This window comes from Strongylocentrotus purpuratus, unplaced genomic scaffold (assembly GCF_000002235.5).
Source record: "Strongylocentrotus purpuratus isolate Spur 01 unplaced genomic scaffold, Spur_5.0 spur5_scaffold_4, whole genome shotgun sequence".
In the NCBI taxonomy this organism is placed as follows: Eukaryota; Metazoa; Echinodermata; class Echinoidea; order Camarodonta; family Strongylocentrotidae; genus Strongylocentrotus; species Strongylocentrotus purpuratus.
This window is the reverse complement of record NW_022145610.1, coordinates 28,311,456-28,334,780: the sequence shown is the minus strand read 5'-3', so window position 1 is coordinate 28,334,780 and position 23,325 is coordinate 28,311,456. Positions and strand designations below refer to the sequence as shown.

Here is a 23,325-nt window from a genome sequence, read left to right as displayed (position 1 = left end):
TGTAATCAACAATGTTTCATTAAATTAATTAATTAATTAGCAGTACTGTCATTACTGACGGGGCCACCCTGTTTAAATAAGACACAATAAATAAATACAAAAATTAAATTGTTTATCATATCATTTGAAAGTATCATGCAGCAGGTTTTACAAAATATTGCGTGAATGTACTGCAGTACAGTGTTGCCCCTCTTAATACTCAGCCAGGATAGTAATGCTGCTGTGTGTGGGCATGGGTGGAGTTTGCCTTCTTCGCAACCAGGCTAATATGGTCATTCCACTTCATGTATTGCTGGATGTGTACACTTAAAAACTTGGCAGAGCTGACCTTTTCCATTGACTGATCATGGATGGAGTATGTCTTGTTGACACTCAATCCTCCATGTGTTCCTGATGATAATGAGCAAACATGCAATTTATGTTACAAAAACGCTGACCTCTTACAAGAGTATGCAATGTTGGTTCTGTCCGAAATGCAAATACACACAGTGTAAAAAACAACAATGGGGGTTTTAGTATTGCTAATTTGCTACTTACTTAATGATAAGACGATTTGGAGCCAATTCTAGAATATTTTTGTCAATTCATGTTCTATGTATAGATAGAATTTGGTTAAATGTTATTTTACACCATGACTTGCAGAATACAATGCAAACATCTCTGTTGAATACAGACCTTTTTTGGTAAATTCAAAGGTTGAAAATGACCTAACCAGGTTTATCCATTAATGATATGAGTGCTGGACCGCTGTGATAATGTTTTTTGAGTCTGTAGTATTTCTAAAGATTAAAATGACCTAGCTGGGTTTGTCCAACAATATGAGCACTGAATATATTCTTAGTCATATGAACCGGTACATATAGAATTACATATGAATAGACCCCCCCCCCCCCCCCCCCCCTTTAGGATGGTGACGTTAAATGTCGGTCCTTAGACGTAAATAATCATATCTGATTGATAAACGTCTGTACTAAAACCCAAGTACACCCCCCCCCCCCTCCCCCGGTATTCATGAATGCCTTCCAATTTGTAATGCTTTTTTACCAATAGTCTTGTGTGGAGCAGCTGGGATCGGTCAAGGCTAGCTCATGCATGAGGAGAGGAAAAGAATTATTAAAAATACCATTTTCAAATTGGAAACCTCCAATTTTAGCCAAGTAAGTGTTGAAGATGACCCTGATGACCGTGAATCTGAGCCCTGTTTCATAAAACTTGTTATAATAATAATAATATTAGCTTCTTATATAGCGCACGTATCGACCTTGCAAGGTCCTCGAGGCGCTCCAACATAACACCGGCTATGCTAGGCTGCCGATTTCGACGCTCACAGCATTTTAAGGAATTCCTTCCTACCGGTACCCATTTAACACCTGGGTGGAGAGTGGCAAATGTAGATCAATGTCTTGCCAAAGGACGTTAGTGTTATCAATAACAAATGCTAAATTTCTATGACACATTTGCTCACAGCCAATCGAATGCCACGATTTCAGTAGCTTATAACAATTATTGTAACTTGTTATCGATAACATTTTGTGAAACAGGCCCAGATCGTTCATCAAATATATCCTGCTTCCATTGAATTTGGTGTTCATTTTGAGTGCAGCAGTGTATTCGCAACCCATTCCCTGATTGGAGTAGCACTATGAGCCCTAGAACTTGGAGGTACATGTCCTTGTCCTCATCCTAGGTCAATTTAATATTGACACTTGATAGGCTTATCATAGATCAAATAAGAATTTTTTACTAGTCATGCTGACTTGTCAGATATGCTCATCAGCTTGTGCAAGATATCTTTGTGTCCCATTCAGTCGTTCAATGACACAAGTTTGGAGAATATGGTGACGTGCAGAATGTGCTTCCTTCAGTTCAAGACAATTGAACAAGTGGCACAGTCTAACACCATATTATGATATACCTCACTTTAATATCAGGACCATAATATTCTGCAAATACACTCATTTTAAAGATATCTCATAAATGAAGGGTTACCTTTGATGATGAGTCCTTTATAGCTCTTGAATGTAAATATTTGTTTTTGCTGTTGATTTAATGTATCAAGAGTACATTGTTAACAATTGGTGTATGCAAACCGGGATTGAATTACATGTGTGAATGTGGAAAATATGCTATTGTCCTTGGAATTTTGAAATTCAAATCGAGAATTGCCTATTAAACAAAAACAATAACAATGTATCTAACTATCTATCAAAAAGTAAAGTTCATGTATCTCAGCCTAGATGTATTATTCAGGGCCAGTCAACCCTCCCACATTTGGAGGGAGTCTCACGCCACAACGCTCATTCTCCCGCCGTCCCACGAGGTCGTAGCAGGAGACTCCCGCCACCACGTCCTTTCTCCTGCAATCTCCCAGATTATGAAAAAACCTTGCACCAAACGTGTAAAATTAATAAGCGTACCGTATCGTATGCAATTTTTTTTTGCTCAACAGGGGGGGGGGGGGGGGGGGGGGGGGGGATAGTGAGCACTTTCAATTTTTTTTTTTTAAAGAGTTAATGATAAATAATGTGTCTTATGTATTAATAGAATGCACATATAATCAGCTGCCATAGTTTATTTGATTCAGACTTCGTATGTCCATCATCTCCTCTCACTTTGTTACTTTTATGCCTTAAGGGCATCAACAGTACAAGAATAAGAATGACACAAACCTGTTATAATAAACATCTTCTTTCTCTCTCTCTCTCTCTCTCTCTCTCTCTCTCTTTCCCCCTTATAATTCTTTATATCTTCCAGTACCTTTTCCAAGGCTAAAAAATGATTGAGCAGTTTTTTTCTTTTCTAAGTATTTTTTTAAGGTTAGGATTCGTCACATTGAGTCTGCGATACATCAGTTTCCTCTGTTATAAACTCTGTACAAAGAGGTTCAAATGATTTATCAAGCTTGACCGAATAATAAGAACACGATTTGAGGTGATGCTGTGATCGTGACACTAGGCAATGTATATGATTCCAAAGTGCTGTGTCATTGCCCCGTGATTGGATAGTCAGTTGATAAGGGATTTTGTCTCCTGTTAAAACAAATATTGACTGCCTACTCTGAATAGTCTTCAAGCACCGATAAACTAGCCTATTCCCACCTGCACTGCCAGCTATTTATTAGGAGAAAGATATTCCTTGGAATCTGTCATTTGTTTTCATTTGCTAATCCCTTTGTGTTTCCTGTACGTAGTAGAATGTAAGAATAATTGTAAACAACGGATTGTAAAGCAGATAACAATTCATAGTAGAATGTACATAGAGGAATAATTGTAAACAACGGATTGTAAAGCAGATAACAATGCTCTTCTAGAAGCAAAAGAGGTATGATTAAGCATTTTTGTGGACAAGCTTTGTGCTTTAATTCAACTATTTAAATGGCAAGGAATATGTGTGATTTATGTGCTCATAAAGTTTTTATTGCTGTCACAGGATTCACTCAGTACCAAGACAGGCCGGATGACAGTTTCCTGAAGTTGATTTAAACCAAGAGCTTGCACTTTCAACAACAGATTTGAACAAAAGAGACAGAAGAGACAATGTCTGGGAAGCGGCTAACCCCTTTTGTGCAGAGATGGCTCTCAAACACGCTTAAGCCTGAAACAGCATCAACCCAGCCCCTCTGCAGACGACAACATACACTAGTGAGAAAGCCTCTCTGTTCCAACTCTGTGCGTATCCCACATAGAACTTTCACTAGATCTTCCACACTATGTAAAGCAAAATCGACGGATCAGCAACAGAAGGCTGTTCTTCAGCAACTGGAGCTACCAGATTTTGGAAGCGACTTGAAATTCAAAGGACTGGAAACGGACTTCCCTTGCCTAGCAAGAACGTAAGTTTGCTGTGGTGCAGTTCCACGTTATAACTCACTCTGTGAAAGCAATTGCTAAAATCAGTTGTACGATCAATTGCTAAAATCAGTTGTACGATCAATTGCTAAGATTTGTGTTACGGGCCCTGTAGTAGCGTTGCTAGTGTAGTTTCATGTTTTTTTTAATTGCATTCAGTGGTGGATCCATAATTCTCTGGCCAGAGTGATGGGGAAGGGGCAGGGGCTACAAGTAAAAATGATCTCAGATAGACAAGAAGGGGGCAACCTGTCACATTTTCAGATGCTATTTGTGATCTAGCACTTCTACCGATGTTGACAATTAAGGGACACACTTTATTTTGGTCTTAATGTGTGACGTGGCTCCTCTAGCCCCCTGGATCCGCAGAGGTGCACATATACACATGCTAGTCTACAAATGGGAAAACGCAAGATATTTGTAGTGGATTTCCATGTTCATCACAAAATTTTCACATGTGGTTGAAAGTATTTGTCTCCTATCCATACAATTCTTGTGGTGGTGGTTATTTTACCTGGCTACTAAGAAAGCATAAATGCTTGTTAGTAAGCAACCAGACGGCCGACAGCTTTAGGTTCTCTCCGAGGGACCTGGTAATGAGAATGAATGCCTTACCAAAGGTCACTAGCGCATCGACTTTGTTTCGAACCCGGGTCACCGGATTACGAGACCACTGCTCTACCAACTTGATTTCTTAGACTTACTTTACACATACACTGTATAATTACATTCAACAAGTACAATCTATTTGTCTGTTGTTACTATCTTTTTTTTAGACCTGAGTCAGGCCCCGATCCTGCCTATCAAAAGGTAGTCTCAGGCTACCAGAACTTTCATTACAATGAGCCTTACTCCCTGAAATACAACGGCTGTGTACTGCCGGAGCTGAATATCGCATATGAGACCTGGGGAGAGCTTAACCATGACATGAGCAATGTGGTTGTAGTGTTCACAGGGCTCTCAAGTAGCTCTCATGTGAGAAGTCACCCGGTAAGACTGAGCAATGTTAACAAAAAGAGACATGATGGTGGTGATGAGGAGGATGATTGTGGTGGTGGTGATGGTGGTGGTGATGGTGGTGGTGGTGGTGATGTTAATGGCTATGGTGGGGATCACAGTGATGATGGTTGTGGTGGTGATGAGGATATTGATGGTGATGATGTTAACGGTTGAAAGTGGTACTAATGATGATGATGATGATGGTGGTAGTGATGGAGGTGATAAAAGAAGACAAAGAAGAAGGAGGAGGAGGAGGAGGAGGAAGAGGAGGAGGAGGGAGGAAGAAGAAGGAGGAGAGAGGAAGGAGTAGAGGAGGAAGAAGAGGATAATGATAAGGATGGTGATAATAGAAATGAAAGTATTTGTAATGAGAAAGATTATAATAAAAACAGTAATGAAGACAACAATCTCAATATCTGTACAAATTCCATATATTTCCTAAAAGTTCAATACATTTTTCCATAAAAAAAACCTGCCAGAACTTGACACATATTTCCCCACTTTTGTTTTTGACAGTTAAACAAAGCCCCAGGATGGTGGGAGAAGTTCATTGGACCAGGATGCGCCATTGATACAGACAAATTCTTTGTCATCTGCGGCAATCACATAGGAGGCTGCTATGGCACAACGTAGGTAAAAATAGAGTACAGAAGTGTGATGTCATACTGGCCAAATTATCAAGGTTGCTGGTTCCAAACAATTTTGTGCTTAACAATGGTGTGGTGATCACTCCAGCCCCTAACACTAAATTTCTCCTGTCTGTTGCTCCAATGATTTCATGGTGAACCTCATGCGCAGGCGCTGTTGATTAGAACCAGTAACCAGGACGACAAGCAAATATGACATTAGCATTTCGGTTCTCTACAGATACCATGTACAGTAATGATTGATAATCCACACCCTCCCTCAAAAAGTTATCAGATTTCTTTGATTTAAAATGGTGCATTATATTCTGAATTTGCTACAGTTTTGTTGTTGTAAATTCTTCTTTAAAATTAAAGAACAGGAATAAATTAATGAAGTAAGATTTTGTTCTAACTCTGAGTCCTTTCATCGTTTGTTTAATTCATTTTCAATTGTATTTTCTAGTGCCCTACTAAAATAAACATAGCAAACTTCTTTCATAATAATAAATGAACATTTGTATAGCGCCTTTTCTACAAGTAGATACAAAGCGCTTAATTAACATATACAATGAACAATTAACAAAATAGAAAGATGCTTAACAACAGACATGTAGTGTCAAATCTGCTTTAGCTACCTTTATATAAATTACACCTATCTACAAAGACTGCATCTTGAGAATTGATTCTTATAGAACTGAGTAGCTGTATAGGAAGACCAATTCCCCATAAAGATTGCTTCCTATGTCATCTTGCATTATTTATCTACAGGTTTCACTATTACACCCATGTAGTGCAATATCATTTTGATTGATAATAAATAATGATAGTAATAATAATAATAAAATTGGATTTATGCAGCATAATAGGGAATACCATCAACACGGCAAAGGCTTTCGTCATCATACAAGGTTCCCATTTCGTTCCTGGGTATTGAGTGGCAAAGGTAGATTAATGCATTGCCACTGTAGGACATTAGTGCCACCGCGGGATTTGAACCGTGAACCAAGTGATCCACACTCCGATGACTTATCCAATAGACCATGACTTCTCTGGTTTGATATTGGGTGATTTATTTGCTATAGTGACAATTGCTATGGCTACAATTGCTCCAGGCTTTATTACATCCAAGGTGTAGGGTTAGGGTTAGAGTTGCAGTTGGGAGTTAGGTTAGGATTAGGGTTAGGTATTGTGTTGGTATCAAGGTTGAAGTAAGGAATTTGGTTAGTGAAGGAAATTTCATGGAGCACTTGTCGCAGGAACAAATTGTAGTACAACAGTGTATTGACTTCACAGTATTCAGGGGTGATAGTATAGTATTAATGACTGCTTTGAGAGAAATAGTTGTTTTTATACGCTCAAGGGAAGGTTAGAATTGTGCTATTGCCCCGAGGCGTGCCGAGGGCAATAGCCCAATTGTAACCTTCCCGAGAAGCGTATAAAAACAACTATTTCTCGAATATTAAAGCAGTCATTAATACTTTTATATGCCAAAAAAAAATAAATAAATAAATAAAAAATAAAAAATAAAAAACTTTAGTCGAAGATGGGATTCGATCTCTTGCGTACAAAAGGTGATGTATCTAAAATCAGCGACTTAAACCGCACGGCTATCGCGCTCTGTTACCATACTTAACAGTTTTCTCTAATATATACATTAAAATGGATTTAAAACGGCTTCGCGTGATTGATGATTCGCGGCTGCTCCATTAATCGGGCCCTTCTTTTACTTTTGCAATGCATATTGGCACGAACTTAGATCAAGATCTATCGGCAGATGTTGTTTTTTTGTTTTTGGAAGTTTAGTTTCGTCTTCATGTCAACAATGCAAGATAAAATTGTCGGTAAGATCGATCGAGATTCAATTGTATTGAAATTACTGACCAATTCTTCGCACACGTACGGTATCCTCGATCGCTCAAACCATTTTTTAACATGTAAACCTATGGGGTAACCATGGAGACTGACCTATTTTCCCAATAACCATGGTTATTGGGAAAATAGGTCTGTTTTTACAGGAACAGTTAAAGTTTATGAATGCAATTTCGACCAATCAGATTGCTGGATTACTTAAGTGAGGTATATAATGAGCACTAAAAAAATCACCCACGCCCCCCTTGAGTAAAAAAAAAAAAATGGCATCCAACAACATTCCTGCCCTTTTGAGAAAGAAAATTGGGAAAATATAGGGAAGAATAGAGAAATAAGGGGGAAATCTGGTAAATCAGGATAAAATCAGGAAGAAAAAAAAAATCAGGACAAAATAATTCTAAAAAATCGGGAAAAACCGATTTAAATCGGGTAATTATCAGACCTGCAATATTTTCTGTTCACAGAGGTCCATCTTCCACCAACCCTATCACAGGCAAAGCCTATGGGACAACCTTCCCTGTGGTTAGTGTGGAGGACATGGTGAAAGTGCAGTATCTGCTCCTGGATCACCTAGGCATAGACAAGGTAGGTCTGTGATAGTTTGCTCTCTAGATCGTTATAGGGCAATAGTTTTTAACTTTTTACTATAGCCCTTTTAAAGGCCCACTGTACTACTTGTAGCTACTTGCTCCCTCTATATAGAAAACAATGCCTAATCGGTGACCATGCATTGGTCCCCCATGATCCTCTTCTTCTTACGTTAATTGAGAGCTGAGTTGATGTCAGTGACCTTCCTGGGTGGTCTAATCCCTCCTAGCCAAACTAGTACAGATGGGCTTTAAATCCACTAGTATGTCTGTATGTCTGTCAACAAATTCATATAATGCTTTTCAAGATGTCGACAAGTCCCTATAAAACTGATCACTAGTTGGTGATGTTGATTTTCTGAGTCAAGGAGAACTATCAGTTAACACATGAGCATGAACAAATATCCTCTACAAAATTCATGCTTGCACTTGAAAAAGAAATCACTCAGAAAACAGTTCTATCCTCGTGAGTTACAGAGCTTTTACAAACAAATCTTTGGAATATCTGCAATATTTCTGTCTACATGTACTTGAGTTATGAACCATGCAAATTTCTATGGATTTTCTAATATTTACAATTGTATGTCATCATCGTCATTATTGAAGGCATCATTTTCCCTCTTACGAGGGGTTACTGACTTTTGCCCCATGCTGACACTCCCTCCCTCCACTTCTTCTTGTCTCAAGCATCCACCTCATTTAGAAAAATTTTACTGTTTTCTTTCTTCACTAACTCTTGCCATGAAATATTTGGTCATCCTTTCCCTCTTATGCCATCCACACCCAGGCTCTTTTCTCTGGTTCCTCATCTTCCCTTCTTGACACATCACCCCTCCATCTCAATCCACTTCTCTTTACCACTCCCACCACAGTTTCTTCTGGACTCAAAAAAATAATATCCTTTATGATTGTATCAAGGTCCATGCTGTTGTTGGTGCATCGCTCGGTGGTATGTGTTCAGTGATGGCTGCTGCCCTCTACCCTCAGAGAGTAGGAAGGTTAGTTATCTCCTACAATTCTTGTTCATTGAAAATTGTTTTTTGAAAATTTAAAGTGCACCAAAATGATTTAATGTGAGACTGAGACATATATATATACTGTCAATATCTTGTATAGAGCATGATTGTGTTGTTACATCAGAAATTTGTTCTCTTATTTCCATAGTTCACTTACATTATGTGTTGTTGCTTATGAGAAAGCTGTACAATTAATTTACTTTTATGTTCTTGAAGTAGACATTTGGACTATTATCAATAGTGATGAGGCTACCATGGTTTTTGGCCATGTCATTATCATCATATGAATATTATATCTAAAATTAATTAAACTTGAGTTGCAAGATAACTTTTTAAAAAATCTGTTTCATGTCATGTGTTATCTTGTCTTGTCTTGCCATTAATGCCCAAAATCAAAGAAGTTGATATTGTGGCAAGTTGAGGTGAAGACCTAGACTGCTTTCATGTCCTGCATTGCTCTTCCATAAAATGCAAGTTGTACAATGATCTTCATTATCTTCTTCTTCTCGCGTCACTACGCCACAATATTCACTCTTGATTTAAATTATCCCAATCCAGTGTTGGATGCATTGCATCGCACAGCAAGTCAGTGCATCCAGATCTTCTTGGGTGCAAGGGTCTGGTAGATGTGGCCAGGCTAGGAGAAGTTGCAACGTTTTCTTTTCTCCACACACACACCGGTGATATTGGAATAGTATAAATAGTTCTCTATCATCTATCCTTCCAGAGAATGGAAATGTCATAATCATTGTTTTTTCATCGTTATTAGCTTAAAATTGTTTTTACTGTTACCTCATCAGGGTGGTCTCAATATCAGCCTGTGCCCAGACCTATGCCAGCTCCATCGCTCTTCGCTTCCTGCAGAGGAGAGCTATCATGACAGACCCTAACTGGCAGAGAGGGCACTACTATGGCACCTCCTACCCCAAGATGGGAATGAAGCTTGCAAGGTATATCATTGATTCTTAGAGAATTCATTTTGTCTGGCCCAGAACGTTTCCAACAATTTTGAATTGATAATGACATTATACAATCATCTTGTTTTCTGCTATCTCAAAAATTGGGAATAGTTCGTGCCTTGAAACACTGTGTTTAAATCAATATGTAAATGTTATGTTTAATTTTTTTCATTTCAATAGTGATGATGATGATAATGATAATGATACTGATGATGGCGGTTATCCTTGTGATAAATTGTTGTGGTGATGATCATCATGATGATTATGATGATTTTATTTTGAAAATGATTATAATAATGGATTGATGATGATGATAATAATGATGAAGATGTTGATTGGGTAGATGATGGCTGGTAATGTATTTGTGTTGATAATAAGGATGAAGAGGAGGATGACAATGATAGTAATAGAGGTCATGATGTTAACAAGTGATGGAGAAAAAGACTGCAGTTTATGTAATGAAAGCGAAATAATAGACCGCTAACATGATGAGATTGCTTTTTGATTTGCCTTTTGATAGTGATGATGATTGTAACAATGATGTTAAATGGTAACATTATTCATAATAATGATTGTAGTAATGGGGTGATTGCAATCATGCTGGTTTTACAGTTGACAGTGATTATGCTTTCAGTTTATACCGGGATGAAACCATTGCAAAAACAAACTGTCAAAATAACATAATAACATTCTTATCTTCCTCTTCAGAGAGATCGCTACCATCACATACCGGAGTGGTCCAGAGTGGAAGCAGAGGTTCGGGAGGAAACTGATAGACCCGGCTGAACCCCCATCGCTCTGCCCGTCGTTTGAGATTGAGGAATACATCATGCACCAGGGAGAAACATTCAGTAACAAATACGACCCCAACTCACTGCTTTACATCTCAAAGGTGAGTTAAAAAACTATTCTGTCATTGGTTGTGTGGGGGTTCAGTGGTAGAGCGGGAGTCTTTGGACCGGGAGGTTCCAGGATCAAGACCATGTCATCATACCCCATATTTTATTAAATACACTAATCCTCAAGTACCAGGGGGGGGGGGGGGGATTCTGAAAACAAATGTTAATTGTCACAAACAAGAACACCCTCAATTAGGACAAGTCATTGGTTAATGTCTGCTCAAAGCTGCCCGCATTTGTTTAAAGTTAAAAGAAACATATTCGCAAGCACTAATTTTAAGTGTAAGTTCCACACATTTTTATGCCTCCGCTACAAAGTAGCCGGAGGCATTATGTTTTCTGGTTGTCCGTCCGTAGGTCCCGTTCTCGTGATCGCGTTATCTCAAGAACCGACTGACGGATTACCGCTAAACTTGAATCATGCATGTATCCTGCAGAGCCAATGAACTGATTCGATTTTGGGGTCATGAGGTCAAAGGTCAAAGGTCACAGGGCTCATTATGTATGCAAAATAGCTCGTGATCGCATTATCTCTAGAACCGATTGATTGATTCCTGCCAAACTTGAATCATGCATGTATCTTGCAGAGCTAATGTACTGATTAGATTTTGGGGTCATGAGGTCAAAGTTCAAAGGTCACAGGGCTCATTATGTATGCAAAATAGCTCGTAATCGCGTTATCTCTAGAACCGATTGATGGATTCCTGCCAAACTTGACTAATGCATGTATCTTGCAAAGCCAATGAACTGATTAGATTTTGGTGTAACGAGGTCATAGTTCAAAGGTCACAGGGCTCATTATGTATGCAAAATAGCTCGTGATCGTGTTATCTCTAGAACCGATAGATGGATTCCTGCCAAACTTGAATCATGCATGTATCTTGCAGAGCTAATGAACTGATTAGATTTTGGGGTCACAAGGTCAAAGTTCAAAGGTCACAGGGCTCATAATGTATGCACAAATAGCTTGTGATCACATTATCATGAGAAACAAAAGACAGATTACTATCAAACTCAAGACATGTATATATATATGTTTCTTGCAGAGCCAATGAACTGATTAGATTTTAGGGTCATCAGGTCTAAGGTCATGGGGCTCATTAAGGATGCCTATAAATAGCTTGTGAATGCATTATTAAAGATGACTAATGGATTACAATCATACTTGAATTTTTAAAATTGCATCCGTTTTGGTTTGTAAAAATGTTCTATGGCGGAGGCATCATTTTCGACTATGCGCAATCAATTCCATCTAGTTTAGTTTATTTTGACAATTAGCATAATTGTTCCTATCATGAAAGTTAACATGATTTTCATAATACAGCCCCAGGCCCCAGTCCATGGTATGTTGCGTGCATCAACAAGTATCTTGGACTCAAATTTGTTTTTCCCTGTGCCACTTGAGTCCACTTTAAAAAAAAATCAAAAGAAGAATCTGAATCTATGTACATTTAAATGAAATCATACAGACTTTCTGAAAAACAGCTGTTTCAACTGAGAGAGTTACCATGTTTAAATAAATAAAAATGTAATGAAATGAAATTGAATTTAAATTCTTGGTTTTCATTGCATTACGTTCCCAGGCTATGGACATGTTTGACATGGGGGAGGGGTTCAGCTCACTTCAAGAAGGCATGGCGAGGGTTCAATGCCCGGTCATGGTGCTGGGTGCGCAGACGGACATACTGATCCCTATCTGGCAACAGAGGGAGATTGCTGATCTTCTGAAGGCATCGGGTATTGAACTGATTTGAATTGAATTGAAAATTATTTTTTATATTCCAATCACAGTAAAAAATGACATTATACATTGTTGTAAAAATAGGCAGAGAGAAATACATTGTAGATATATATACACGTTGGAAAAACAAAAAACAACGAAGACATGATTAAATCTACTAAGAGTACAGAATAGATCCTTAAAGGGGAAGTCCACCCTGAAATTAAGTTAGTTTTAATAGGAGTAGAAAAATGAGAGAAACAAGTCAGTGAAAGTTTGAGCAAATTCCGATTAAAAATAAGGAAGTTAGGATTTTTGAAGTTGTGATCAATCAAACACAAATTGGCAACTCTATGACGTATCATGCGAGCTCAACTTCCATTTGCTCAGTACTAAAAAAATCTAAAATTTTCATTTTCCCTCAAGAAAAATTTCAATCATACATGCACCCTAAATATAATAATTGCAAATATGTTTCTATACTCCCCCTGCAAGGAACAAATATATATTCCGTCATCAATAACGAAGAAAACATGATTTTATGGAATATTATGCACAAAGCAAATGAAGGAGAGCTCATATAATAAGTCACAGAGTTGCCAATTTGTATTTGATTGATCACAACTTCAATAATTCATAACTTTCTTATTTTCATTCAGAATTTGCTCAAACTTTCACTCACCTGATTTTCTTATTATTCTGCCTCTATCGAAACAAACTTATTTTGGGGGTGGACTTTCCCTTTAAAAGCAACAGGGGCTCGATGAATGGGCGCACTCTGAGCGCGTCACAATATAATTAACAATAAAAAGCTCAGTGTGCTGGAAAAGGTATGATGAAGAAGAAAACAATGCCATGTATTCAAACTCCATTGCCATTCAGAAGTACTTATTGAGGTTTCATTGACATCCACATCATGTTTAGAAACTGAGAACCTTACATAGCCATTCGAACAACAACTTGATAAATTTAATTGTGTACTATAAATGTTAAATGAGTATTATTATTATCATTATTCTTGTTATTATCATTATAATTAGAAGTTTTTTCATCATCAGCATCATCATCATCATCATCATTGTTGTTATTATTATTATCTTCATTATCGTTATCATTATCATTATTGTCATTGGTATTGTTATTGTTAATGTTATTTTTAATGTTATTATTATTTTTGTTACAATGATTCTTTTTCTTGGGTCTACACAGGTAATGAAGCAGTGAGCTTCTATGAACTCAATTCCATCTTTGGGCATGACACGTTCCTCTTGGATCTCACCAGCGTCGGTGGTGCAATCAAGGTAGTGCTTCAGCTCCTGAATTTTAAAGAGAAGGTTGAGTTCTGGGAAGAGGTTATTATGCAAGTGTGAAAGAACATCAGATTAGAAAAGTTGAAAAGCATGGCTCTTCAAGTGCCTTAAAGGGATCCGGTAACTTTGTCTTAGATCCTTTGAAAAAATCCTTGATTTAGCTCATGCTGCAATGATAATTATAAACCTTTAGGTCAGTCAGGAACCCCGTGAATTTTACAAGCCGATTGCCTGTCTGATTATCAAGATATTTATGATTGAAAATCGAAATCAAATTTTGTGTTTGCAAAACGGTTTTCATAACACTACAGTCTATTGGGGAAAACAAGTATATGGTAAAACTGGTCACTCAAAGGTTTTTAATTTTTTAAGGCACTTCTTGATCATTTTGAAGCGCAATTTTTTTAGGGCTTCAATATAACACAGACACTGATAACACATAGGGCCTTGCATCTCAGATTTAACTTTGTTAAAAACCCTTTAATATTTTAAATATATGGCATGTAACAGCATAAAAATTGGGATGGATTTTTATACCACATGTTTGTGTCGTCCCATATACATATTTCTGTGTACAGTGCTTGTAAACTATACCAAGACTGGGCCAAATTTCTTATCATTTTGATGATTCTAGAACCTTGCAGTACAAACCAATACCTATGCTAGATGATCAACCTTTTCTGCTCGATTCCACACTGTTTCTTTTACAATGCAATCGCATGACCAGAACTCAACTTTATCTTTAAGTCATACTATCCTTGTGTAAAATAAAGTCTGTCAAATACTTAATGAACAAATTATGCTATATCGAGAGCAAAAGTCAAGAAATCTATTAAATTCCAGATTTTTCCTGTCACAAATAACCAATCAAAAATTTGTAATTTGTCATTAGATTGAGGTATAAGACTTTAAAAAAAAACTAGAATTTTTTTGTGACACAAAACAGCCACAACTTGTGGACAACGGGCATTTGAACAAAAAGAAATTTGTGCAAACTTGCAATATTCAGTTTTTGTATCAGTTTTCATTTAAGTAAATAGCCATGGGAGTTTATGGCTTCACAGTACAACGCTCTTTAAAGGTTTGTTTAGATATGGCGCTGTAAAACGCCGCAAAAAAGTTGCGGCAGTTTCTTGAACATGTAAATGAATTGCAACTGCGCACAACAAATGACTTGCACCCAATCCATTTATGATTACATTATTAAAAAAAAAAGATTCCCTGTGAATCACTCAACCACTGACTGAGTCTGCATTATTTAATCCTGTCTGTAGGGACAGCTGGAGACGGATTTGAAGGAAAATGGCTTAGTACGGAAAGCGGCCCCAAGCAGGCTGAAGAAGTAGCAGAACAGCAGAGACCTCAAACCAAAGACCTGTTCCCCATTCATACTTCAGAAGACTTCTTTTGCTTTCAATTTTTGAGCTCTGCAAGCAGACTTGTTTAGAGCGATGGGCAGATCTTTTTGTACGCTAGTTATTGGTGTTGATGTAAATGATGATAGTTTAAGTGTTACAGAGTACTTGGTTTACCCTTGATCCACAACTCAGCTCTCATGATTGGCATAAACTTTGACATTTCACCCTCAACTGTCAATTGGAAGCACCTATACTGAGTACTGAGAGCAAAAGGAATGTAAACTTGAATGCTAAATATCTAATATTGATTGGTGTAGTTGATTTTATATGGTGATTCTTCCTCAAAGATTTCTCTTTTAAACATCACTTTATTGATCAAACTTTGCACAATAAAGGAGACATAGTAGCACAGGACAAACCAATTTATGTGTAGTTACAGGGCACGAAAGACATCGTGGACAAAATACAGCATAAAGAACATATATTGTTATAAACCAAAAATCATACACACTCTTTGTAAAGGAATCAATTTAGAGAAAACACAAGAGCTAAAATATTCAGCTGTCAGTTTCAGTTTGTGGGGCAGTCTGCCTCAAAATGCTTGCGGAAGAGGAAAACCTCCATCTTCGCTTCTGCAGTTTTCAAGGAACCATAGTCATTGATCCCTATACAATTTGAGATGTGCTTTGCATTTGTATTTGTTGAGGGAGGGGTGGGGTAGTTATATTGTTCGCTAAAACTATCTGTTCTTTGATTGTACCCCTTCTATTGACAAAGTTTATGATCCAAACCTCTTTCATTGGGACCATGTGGGGGGGGGGGGGGGGGGGGGGGGGGGGGAGTTGAAGTCTATCTATTTCCAGGCGCGGATCCACGAGCCCAATTCTTTCGGCCCGGCTATGGCAAGCCCATTGTGTAAAAACTAGATAAACTCAGTTTATCAGAAAAACTGTGTTTATCAATGATAAACTGAGTTTACCAACTGATAAACTGAGTTTTTCTGATAAACTGAGTTTATCAACTGATAAACTCTGTTTATCTGTTGATAAACTGAGTTTATCTGAGAAAAACAGAGTTTATCTAGTTTTTACACAAAGGGCTTGCCATAGCCGGGCCGAAAGAATTGGGCTCGTGGATCCGCGCCTGCTATTTTCAATTCATGTCTCTGCAAGCTGAGGAAAGAAATGATAAGAAAAGAAACAGTCATGAAAACCAAAAGTAATTGGTCACATCTTTTTCTTTTCAAGATTTGAATAATCATGATTAAAAATTACTTAAGGTCTTTAATCGTCAGACAGTGTTTGTTGAATTTATCCACCTTGAAAAGTAAGTTAGCAATATTGATTGAATTGAAAATGCATTTTTCGTTGTTTTGAGAGTCACAATTTTTTATCATGGCAAAATTTGGTTAAAGGTGTGATATTAACAAATTTGTACAGTCCTTTGAGACTTCAGTACTGCCGTCATTATTGCTACTTATCATTATCATCATGAGATAAGAATTTTGGTCTACAGTTCTAGAAGACAGGTTGGTCTTTTAATGTTGTGCTTCTGAGTGAAACAGTGCCTTGTAGCACTTTCTACAGGACAATAAAGTTAAATAATGATGAAATGAAAATAATTTCTGTTTTGAAATATGATATCTTTGTATATCCCCAAGAGCAGATTCCATAGGGTGTTGTTGAAAACTATCAATAGGCCATTTTATATACTGGTAGTGCCTTTAAATTCAGTGCAAAAGAGTAGCGTGACATTTTCATTTTTAACTCCACAATACATGCTGCTTTTTTTGCTTATTTATTTTAATTCTTGTGTTAAAACGACTATTTCCTTGTGATAATCTCCATTTTGTTGGCATCAGATTGTGCTAGGTTGGACAAACCTTCTGCAAGCATTATTGGAGTCAGCAAAGCATGCATTGAAGTTTAAATACATTACCGGAATTGTCCATCTGAGACACCCTCTGTGAGCATCATTTCGTAATTGCTATTTGATTCAAATCGATCGAAACTCTTTATTGAATAGTGCCTTCGTTGATAAATTAGATCATGAACATGTATATGTACTAATATGAATTTTTTCATGTATTGCAGTATCAAGCTCTTCTGATAAGAAAGGTGTGCTCTGGCCACTAGAATGAACAGAATTCTCTCATTATATTTGAACAATTATAGAATTTAACACAAGCTCAAAACCGTCACTCGGAGGTTGTTATAAATTTTCTTTTTCTTTTTCAATCAACTAAACTCATCAGAGGAACTTCCCTAAGAAGCCAAAGTAAAGTGTTCAGCTTTTTTCCTCCTCTCTCTCTCTTCAGCTTTTACATCTTCACATAGAGTTTTCCAATTTAAATAGCACTCATAATACAAAGACATCAGTCTTAGGACATTTTTCTGTTTTGTATATACTAAGCAATTTTGAACCATAGCCATTTATATATCAATAGATTATTGTATATAGCTGCTCACTGGTATTTTAATATTGTTTCTAATGGAGATTCTTAAAATTGTCAATTGTATTGGTTTGCTTCTGCTCAGATGATGTCAAACATCTCTGTACTATTTTAATAATAACACAAGGGAAAAGAAGGGTTTGTATTACATAGATTATTATGTTCGCTAAGTTTGATATTTAACAAGATATTTTTTGTCTACTCACAAAATTTAGGATTGGGAACAAGTGGTGGTGGTTATTTTGCCTGACAGCTAAGAAAGCAATAAATGCTTGTTGGTAAGCAACCAGAAGACCCACGGCTTTAGGTCCTCTCCGAGGGACCTGGTAATGAGTATTAATGCCTTACCAAAGGGCACTAGGGCATCGACTTGGTTTCGAACCTGGGTCACCAGATTAGGAGACCACTGCTCTACCGACTGAGCTATACAGTATAAAACTGTAAGGTCTGTATTATACTTCTTGAGTTAAACCCGTCCGGGGTCTAAGATCAGGTTTATCAAAGGAAGAATTTAGACTTCAGACTGACTTCCTTTATCAAACCTGATTTTGACCCAAAGTGAAACCCAGCGTTAGGTTTAAACTTCACTTGAATACGGGCCCATGAGTTTTTTGTATTCACTTCTAATTTTTGTGTTTATTATTAAAAACACTTCACTTTCATGTTCTTCCATTCCTCATTTCTCCTTTAACATTTCTTTTGTTTTCTTTCACTTGCTCCCTTCCTCACTCTCATTTCTGAATTAAACACTTTTCATTGTCTCTTGTTTTCTATTTTCAATTACTTATACATGTATACTTATTTATATTTACACTGTAAATTATATTTTTGTGAATAAGGGGTATTATTTTTATTGGAATTATTTATTTATTCACCTGTTAAAGACATTTATTTCTCATATTACAATAATAATAACACTATTACTAGTAGTGGAAATAATTGTGTTTTACTTCTAACAACCATCAATTTTGTGATGCAAATGTATTTCTTTCTCTATATCTTAAACATTTATTTTGATTGTAAATTCAAAATACTACTGTCACATAATTTCAGATGTACTGTAATTTCTATTGAAATATATTAAATATATATTGTTTTGTATTGAACAACAGAGCATATTGTGTTTCTTTATCATGAGTCTAGTTACATTTGCATTTAATTTTTAATATAATTTTGTCCCTTCTGATTTGCCCTCTGCGCTTGATGTTGTCATGTCCCCTTCAGCGAAGTCCCTGCGGTATATATCTCGGTGACACTGTCTTACCGACTCCAAACCGACCGATAAGTTTGCCTTTCGGGAGAAAAAATTTGATGTCTGTCTAGTGTCGGTCTTGTCGTTGTAACTGGGGTACATATAGGGTGGTATTACGTCAATGTTTTAGTTCTTGCCCTTCCTGGGCTAGTTTTCGTCTCTGTATTTTGTCGAATGCCAGCTCTCCACCAGCAAATCCAATCTGAGTGGGCAAGACATCTTTCAGAGAAACAGCGATCCTGCGACAACGTCAGATAGAAAAAGGAGAAACCAATATTAGGAAAGACATGAATTTGTAGAAAAGAAGACGAAATTGAGATATTTGTTGAAGTCGATAACTTGTCTCTATTTCTTCTTCTACTTCTTCTTCTTCCTTCTTCCTCTTGCTTTTTCTCACTCTTTCTTGATCTGTTTCTTCTCCTTCTTTTCTTTTCATCTTCTGTTTTTTCCTCTTTCTCTTTCTTATTTCTTTCTCTTCTCTTCTTCTGCTTCTTTCCCTCCTTACTTCTTCTTCTCCTCTTTTGTTTTTCTTTTTACTCTTTCCCTACCCATCCTCCATAATCTATATTTTCCTTTCTCTCCATCTATTTGCGCTTTTCCATCATCTGTTCTTCATGTTATAATACTTCTTTTTTGTATTTTTTCCTATCCTTTTTTTTCTTTTCTTTGTTCTTCCTCCTATAATTGTTGTTTACCCTCCATATTCTCTTCTTTTACTCTCTCTCTCCTTGCTCCTGGAGCTTAAATCTGTTTTTCAGTCCCTTTTACTCAATATTATTCGTCTGAAAGTTGTTATTTTTTTATTTAAAAAAAAAAAATTAAAATATTTTTTTTTAATTTTTTTAATTTTGTTGTTAGCTTCTACTCACGATTCTGTGGGTGTACCCGTGGTCTCATTAAGATATTCGATCACGGCAGAAACGAAATGGTCATTCTTTATGTCATCCTGGAAGTCACCTACTCCGAAAACCTCCACTTTAACCACCTGGTCCATCACCTCACCTACAAGCATCTCGACATTGTTGCACAGTATCACTGCAACTCCCTAACAAGACGAAGAAGGAGAAGATGAGGAGGAGGAGAAGGAGAAGAAGAAGAAGATGAGGAGAAAGAAGAAGTTGATGGTAATGAAGAGGAAGAAACAGGAGGGGACGAAGAAGAAGAAAAAGAAATTTCATCAATATTTCTGCTCATGCTGGGGTAAGGTTACCTTTTTTATGTCCATTTTTTTTTTTAAATTAAAAAACAAAACAAAACGAAAAAACAAAGGGGGGATTCACCCCCCCCCCCCCTCCCCCTGCCTACGCGCCTGCTTACAGCAAAATAAATTATTTACCTTGAATGGCTTGTTCAGATGTTTGCAGACCAACTTGACCGTTTCTGCCAGAAAGTCGTCCGGGAAAGCTTGGCGAGGGCCATTGGTAGACACTATCACAGTCGGCATTTTGATAACGGACTAAATTTTTCTCACATTACCCCCTTCTCCCTGCCTAAGTACAATTAATGTCCCCGTCACAGCTCTTCCTCTTCCAACCTCAATATATGAGGAGATATTGACCGGGATATTGATGAATTTATTACATGTACCGGTAGTTTTTAAGTGATATTTGAGAATATGTGCATTTTCTAAGGTGCATGTTTCATAGCATCCGTTTAACCTTTGGCTATTTTATCACACTGATAATTTTACTGGTAGTACTATAACCTTCCTTGACGGAAAAGCTCAATTTCAAGCGTTACGGTGCAATTTCAGAGCATTTTCAATTTTGAACAATAGAATGTATATAGCCATTTTAATAAAATTGTTTAACAAAAATGATATCAACCGTTTATCAAAGCGATAAAACATTGTATTTTAAATAGCTTTGTAACGCAATGACCCAAGTTGGACGTTTGTCGTTCCGTTACAAATCATATTAAGCAGGCGCGTACGCAGGATTTTTTCAAGGGGGGGGGGGGGGGGGGGGTTTAACATTTATAAATCGGGCCGAAAATTTCGCAACGACTCAGCCAGCCGCTGAATAAGCGGGGGGGGGGGGGGGGGGGGGGGGTAAGAGGTCACTTTTTTTTTTTTTTTTTTGGTCCCAAAAAAATCGCAACGACTCAGCCGACCGCTGAATAAGCGGGGGGAGGTAAGAGGACACATTTTTTTTTTTTTTTTGGTCCCAAAAAAATCGCAACGACTCAGCCGACCGCTGAATAAGGGGGGGGGGGGGGGGGGGGGGGGGGGTCTCGAATTTGAAAAATTGACATTTTGCTCCGTTGGGGGGTAAGGTCAGCTTTTTTAGGTCAACCATGGATTTTTTTTTTTTTTTTTTTTTTTTTTTAAATAAAAAAAAAAAAAAAAATCTTTACATCAAATTATGAAATATGACTTAATATCAGGCGCGTACACAGGGGGGGGGGGGGGGTTTAGAGAAATTTAGGGGGGGGGGTTTACACACAAAAAATTACCAAAGGGGGGGGTTTAACCCCCAAACCCCCCCCCCCCCCCCCCCTGTGTACGCGCCTGATATTAAGTCATATTTCATAAATTTGATGTAAAGATAACCTGTGTGAAAACACCAGTCCTCATAATAAATTATATATGATATCATTATTTTTGATACATTTTTTTCCAATTTTATTAAAATAGGAGATGTGAATAGGATATGGAAGGGTTGCCTCATCTTCCTTCAGTCACCGCGCACCGCCCCTCCCCCATTTTTTTTTTTTTTTTTTTTTGGGGGGGGGGGGGCAATCAAGTGCTGCCACTGGCCCTGTTACGTCAATGATCACCAAAATGAAACCGGCAATTAAAATTTGTGTTATAAGTTATGATTATGATACCAAAGGTCAACGACGAGAACATTAATGCAGTGTTATAGTCTTCTAGTCAAGCATAAACGTAGGAAAGAGAAAAGAAAACACCCTTTAACGTGTGTATGTTTTAAAGGAATTTTGGGATGTACCTTTTTTTAACTGTGCAACGCTCCCAGAACAACGTGCTTTTAAAGTAAATGAGGCAAGTTTAGTCACAAATCATCCCGTTTAAAATTCATTTTTAATGATTAATTTTAGGTTTATGGTATTATGGTTTATCCATTTCTCAAAATGTTATTAATCAATCTAAAGAGTCATAAAGATTGATCAATAAAGTTCTGAAAAGATATAAACTTTATCTATCAAGACTAAATAATTGTCACAATCATTCATGAAAGAAGTCTTGACAAATCAATGCAAATTTATATGCAACATTTTGAGTTCAATATAATTACTTTCTAGCGCACAAGCACATTATTGTCGCCGCGTTGTGTGCATGGTCCCGCACCTCCCCTCTCTTCTCGATTATAATTACGCAGGCTCGGATTCAGGGGAAAACACTCGGTTGCTCAGACTAGGAGAGTCACACTCTAGTCTATTCTTGCATTAATTTTATACATGTAACTTGCTTGAATTCATAACAATCAAGAATTTCAGTGGGTGGGGGTTGACCCTCAACCCCACCTCCTCAAGCCCCCCCCCCCCCCCCCCCCCCCCCCCCCCCCCCCCCCCCCCCCCCCCCCCCCCCCCATATGGAAACGTTGTATCATCCGCTCAATCTGACTTGCGTGCATAGAACAAATAAGCATTTTTCCATTAAAAAGTGAAGTTTTCTAAAATGTGCGTTTCTTTCCAGCATTGGGGCGCCCGGAAGTCACTCGGGTAACATTTCATAAAGTATAATATAAAAAGACTATATGCAAATTTTCTGTACTTTTGTCGGAAAAAAATACATTTATCCAGCACAATGTCGTTTTTTTTTGCGTTGGAGAAGAGCAAATAGCGAGTTTCAATCACACTTTGGCCGCTCTCGCAAGCTCTCACTCGTTTCACTGTGGTCAAGAGACTTTGGGGCAAGCGGTTAATGAAAATACTAATCGTTAGCTTTCTTCTGGTATTAAACTTGTTTTGATTGATTGTATAATTTTGTCGGAATAAAGGAAACAAAAATGCTCGACCAACAACTCATCAGCGTCTGAATTGACCTTTTGACCTTGAATTCCCTGATGCAAGCGCACTAATGACGTGATCTTTGCTAAATCGGTGTCTTTTATCGTAAAATGCGACACTTTCACAATGTTTATACATCTTTTTTTAATTATTAGTAAGATATAACATATTTTTTCTGATATCACTGAAGTTTTGGGTTTCATTTAATAAGTAATTTTTAAATAAGAGTCATTTTATTGTTTTAATTTAATGGATCGTACCATTAAAGTTGCAGGGTAGAAAGATGCATTTTCCAACCGCGCCAAATTTAATTTACGTTCCGACATTATGTTAAATGGGTTCGTGTTGTTAAGAATCCACTGCTTTCTGCTCCAACAAACGTCCACATGCGGAGTCGTTTATCAACTAAATTATTCAAATTTATGAATGCTTCCTAGCTTCCCAGGTGTTTGTGTTGC

General features: G+C 37.4%; 2 protein-coding genes across 2 annotated transcripts; one reads left to right on the top strand and one right to left on the bottom strand.

The window, feature by feature from the left end:
* Positions 1-3,400: 3,400 nt before the first annotated feature.
* On the top strand, positions 3,401-16,018 carry LOC584214 (serine O-succinyltransferase). Its single transcript, XM_030997856.1, has 10 exons — positions 3,401-3,832; positions 4,625-4,838; positions 5,364-5,476; positions 7,807-7,927; positions 8,848-8,927; positions 9,746-9,895; positions 10,613-10,796; positions 12,387-12,540; positions 13,733-13,824; positions 15,108-16,018. The coding sequence occupies exons 1-10, from the start codon at positions 3,537-3,539 to the stop codon at positions 15,177-15,179; spliced, it is 1,476 nt and encodes a 491-aa protein (XP_030853716.1). The 5' UTR covers positions 3,401-3,536; the 3' UTR covers positions 15,180-16,018.
* A 2,296-nt stretch (positions 16,019-18,314) lies between these two features.
* Positions 18,315-20,443, bottom strand: LOC115929235. The gene is made up of 3 exons (XM_030997830.1): positions 20,232-20,443; positions 19,765-19,940; positions 18,315-19,134 (listed from the first exon to the last, which is right to left on the bottom strand). Exons 1-3 carry the CDS (start codon positions 20,337-20,339, stop codon positions 19,014-19,016), a joined length of 405 nt encoding a protein of 134 aa, XP_030853690.1. The 5' UTR covers positions 20,340-20,443; the 3' UTR covers positions 18,315-19,013.
* Between the last annotated feature and the right edge of the window lie 2,882 nt (positions 20,444-23,325).

Excerpts from the sequence above, each read along its gene's own strand:
- LOC115929235 (XM_030997830.1), bottom strand. The coding sequence starts at position 20,339 with ATGCCGACTGTGATAGTGTCTACCAATGGCCCTCGCCAAGCTTTCCCG. Across the intron at positions 19,941-20,231 it reads ATCTGAACAAGCCATTCAAG|GGAGTTGCAGTGATACTGTG; the intron begins GTAAATAATTTA and ends TCGTCTTGTTAG. Across the intron at positions 19,135-19,764 it reads ACGGGTACACCCACAGAATC|GATCGCTGTTTCTCTGAAAG; the intron begins GTGAGTAGAAGC and ends ACGTTGTCGCAG.
- LOC584214 (XM_030997856.1), top strand. The coding sequence starts at position 3,537 with ATGTCTGGGAAGCGGCTAACCCCTTTTGTGCAGAGATGGCTCTCAAAC. Across the intron at positions 3,833-4,624 it reads TTCCCTTGCCTAGCAAGAAC|ACCTGAGTCAGGCCCCGATC; the intron begins GTAAGTTTGCTG and ends TCTTTTTTTTAG. Across the intron at positions 8,928-9,745 it reads TACCCTCAGAGAGTAGGAAG|GGTGGTCTCAATATCAGCCT; the intron begins GTTAGTTATCTC and ends TTACCTCATCAG.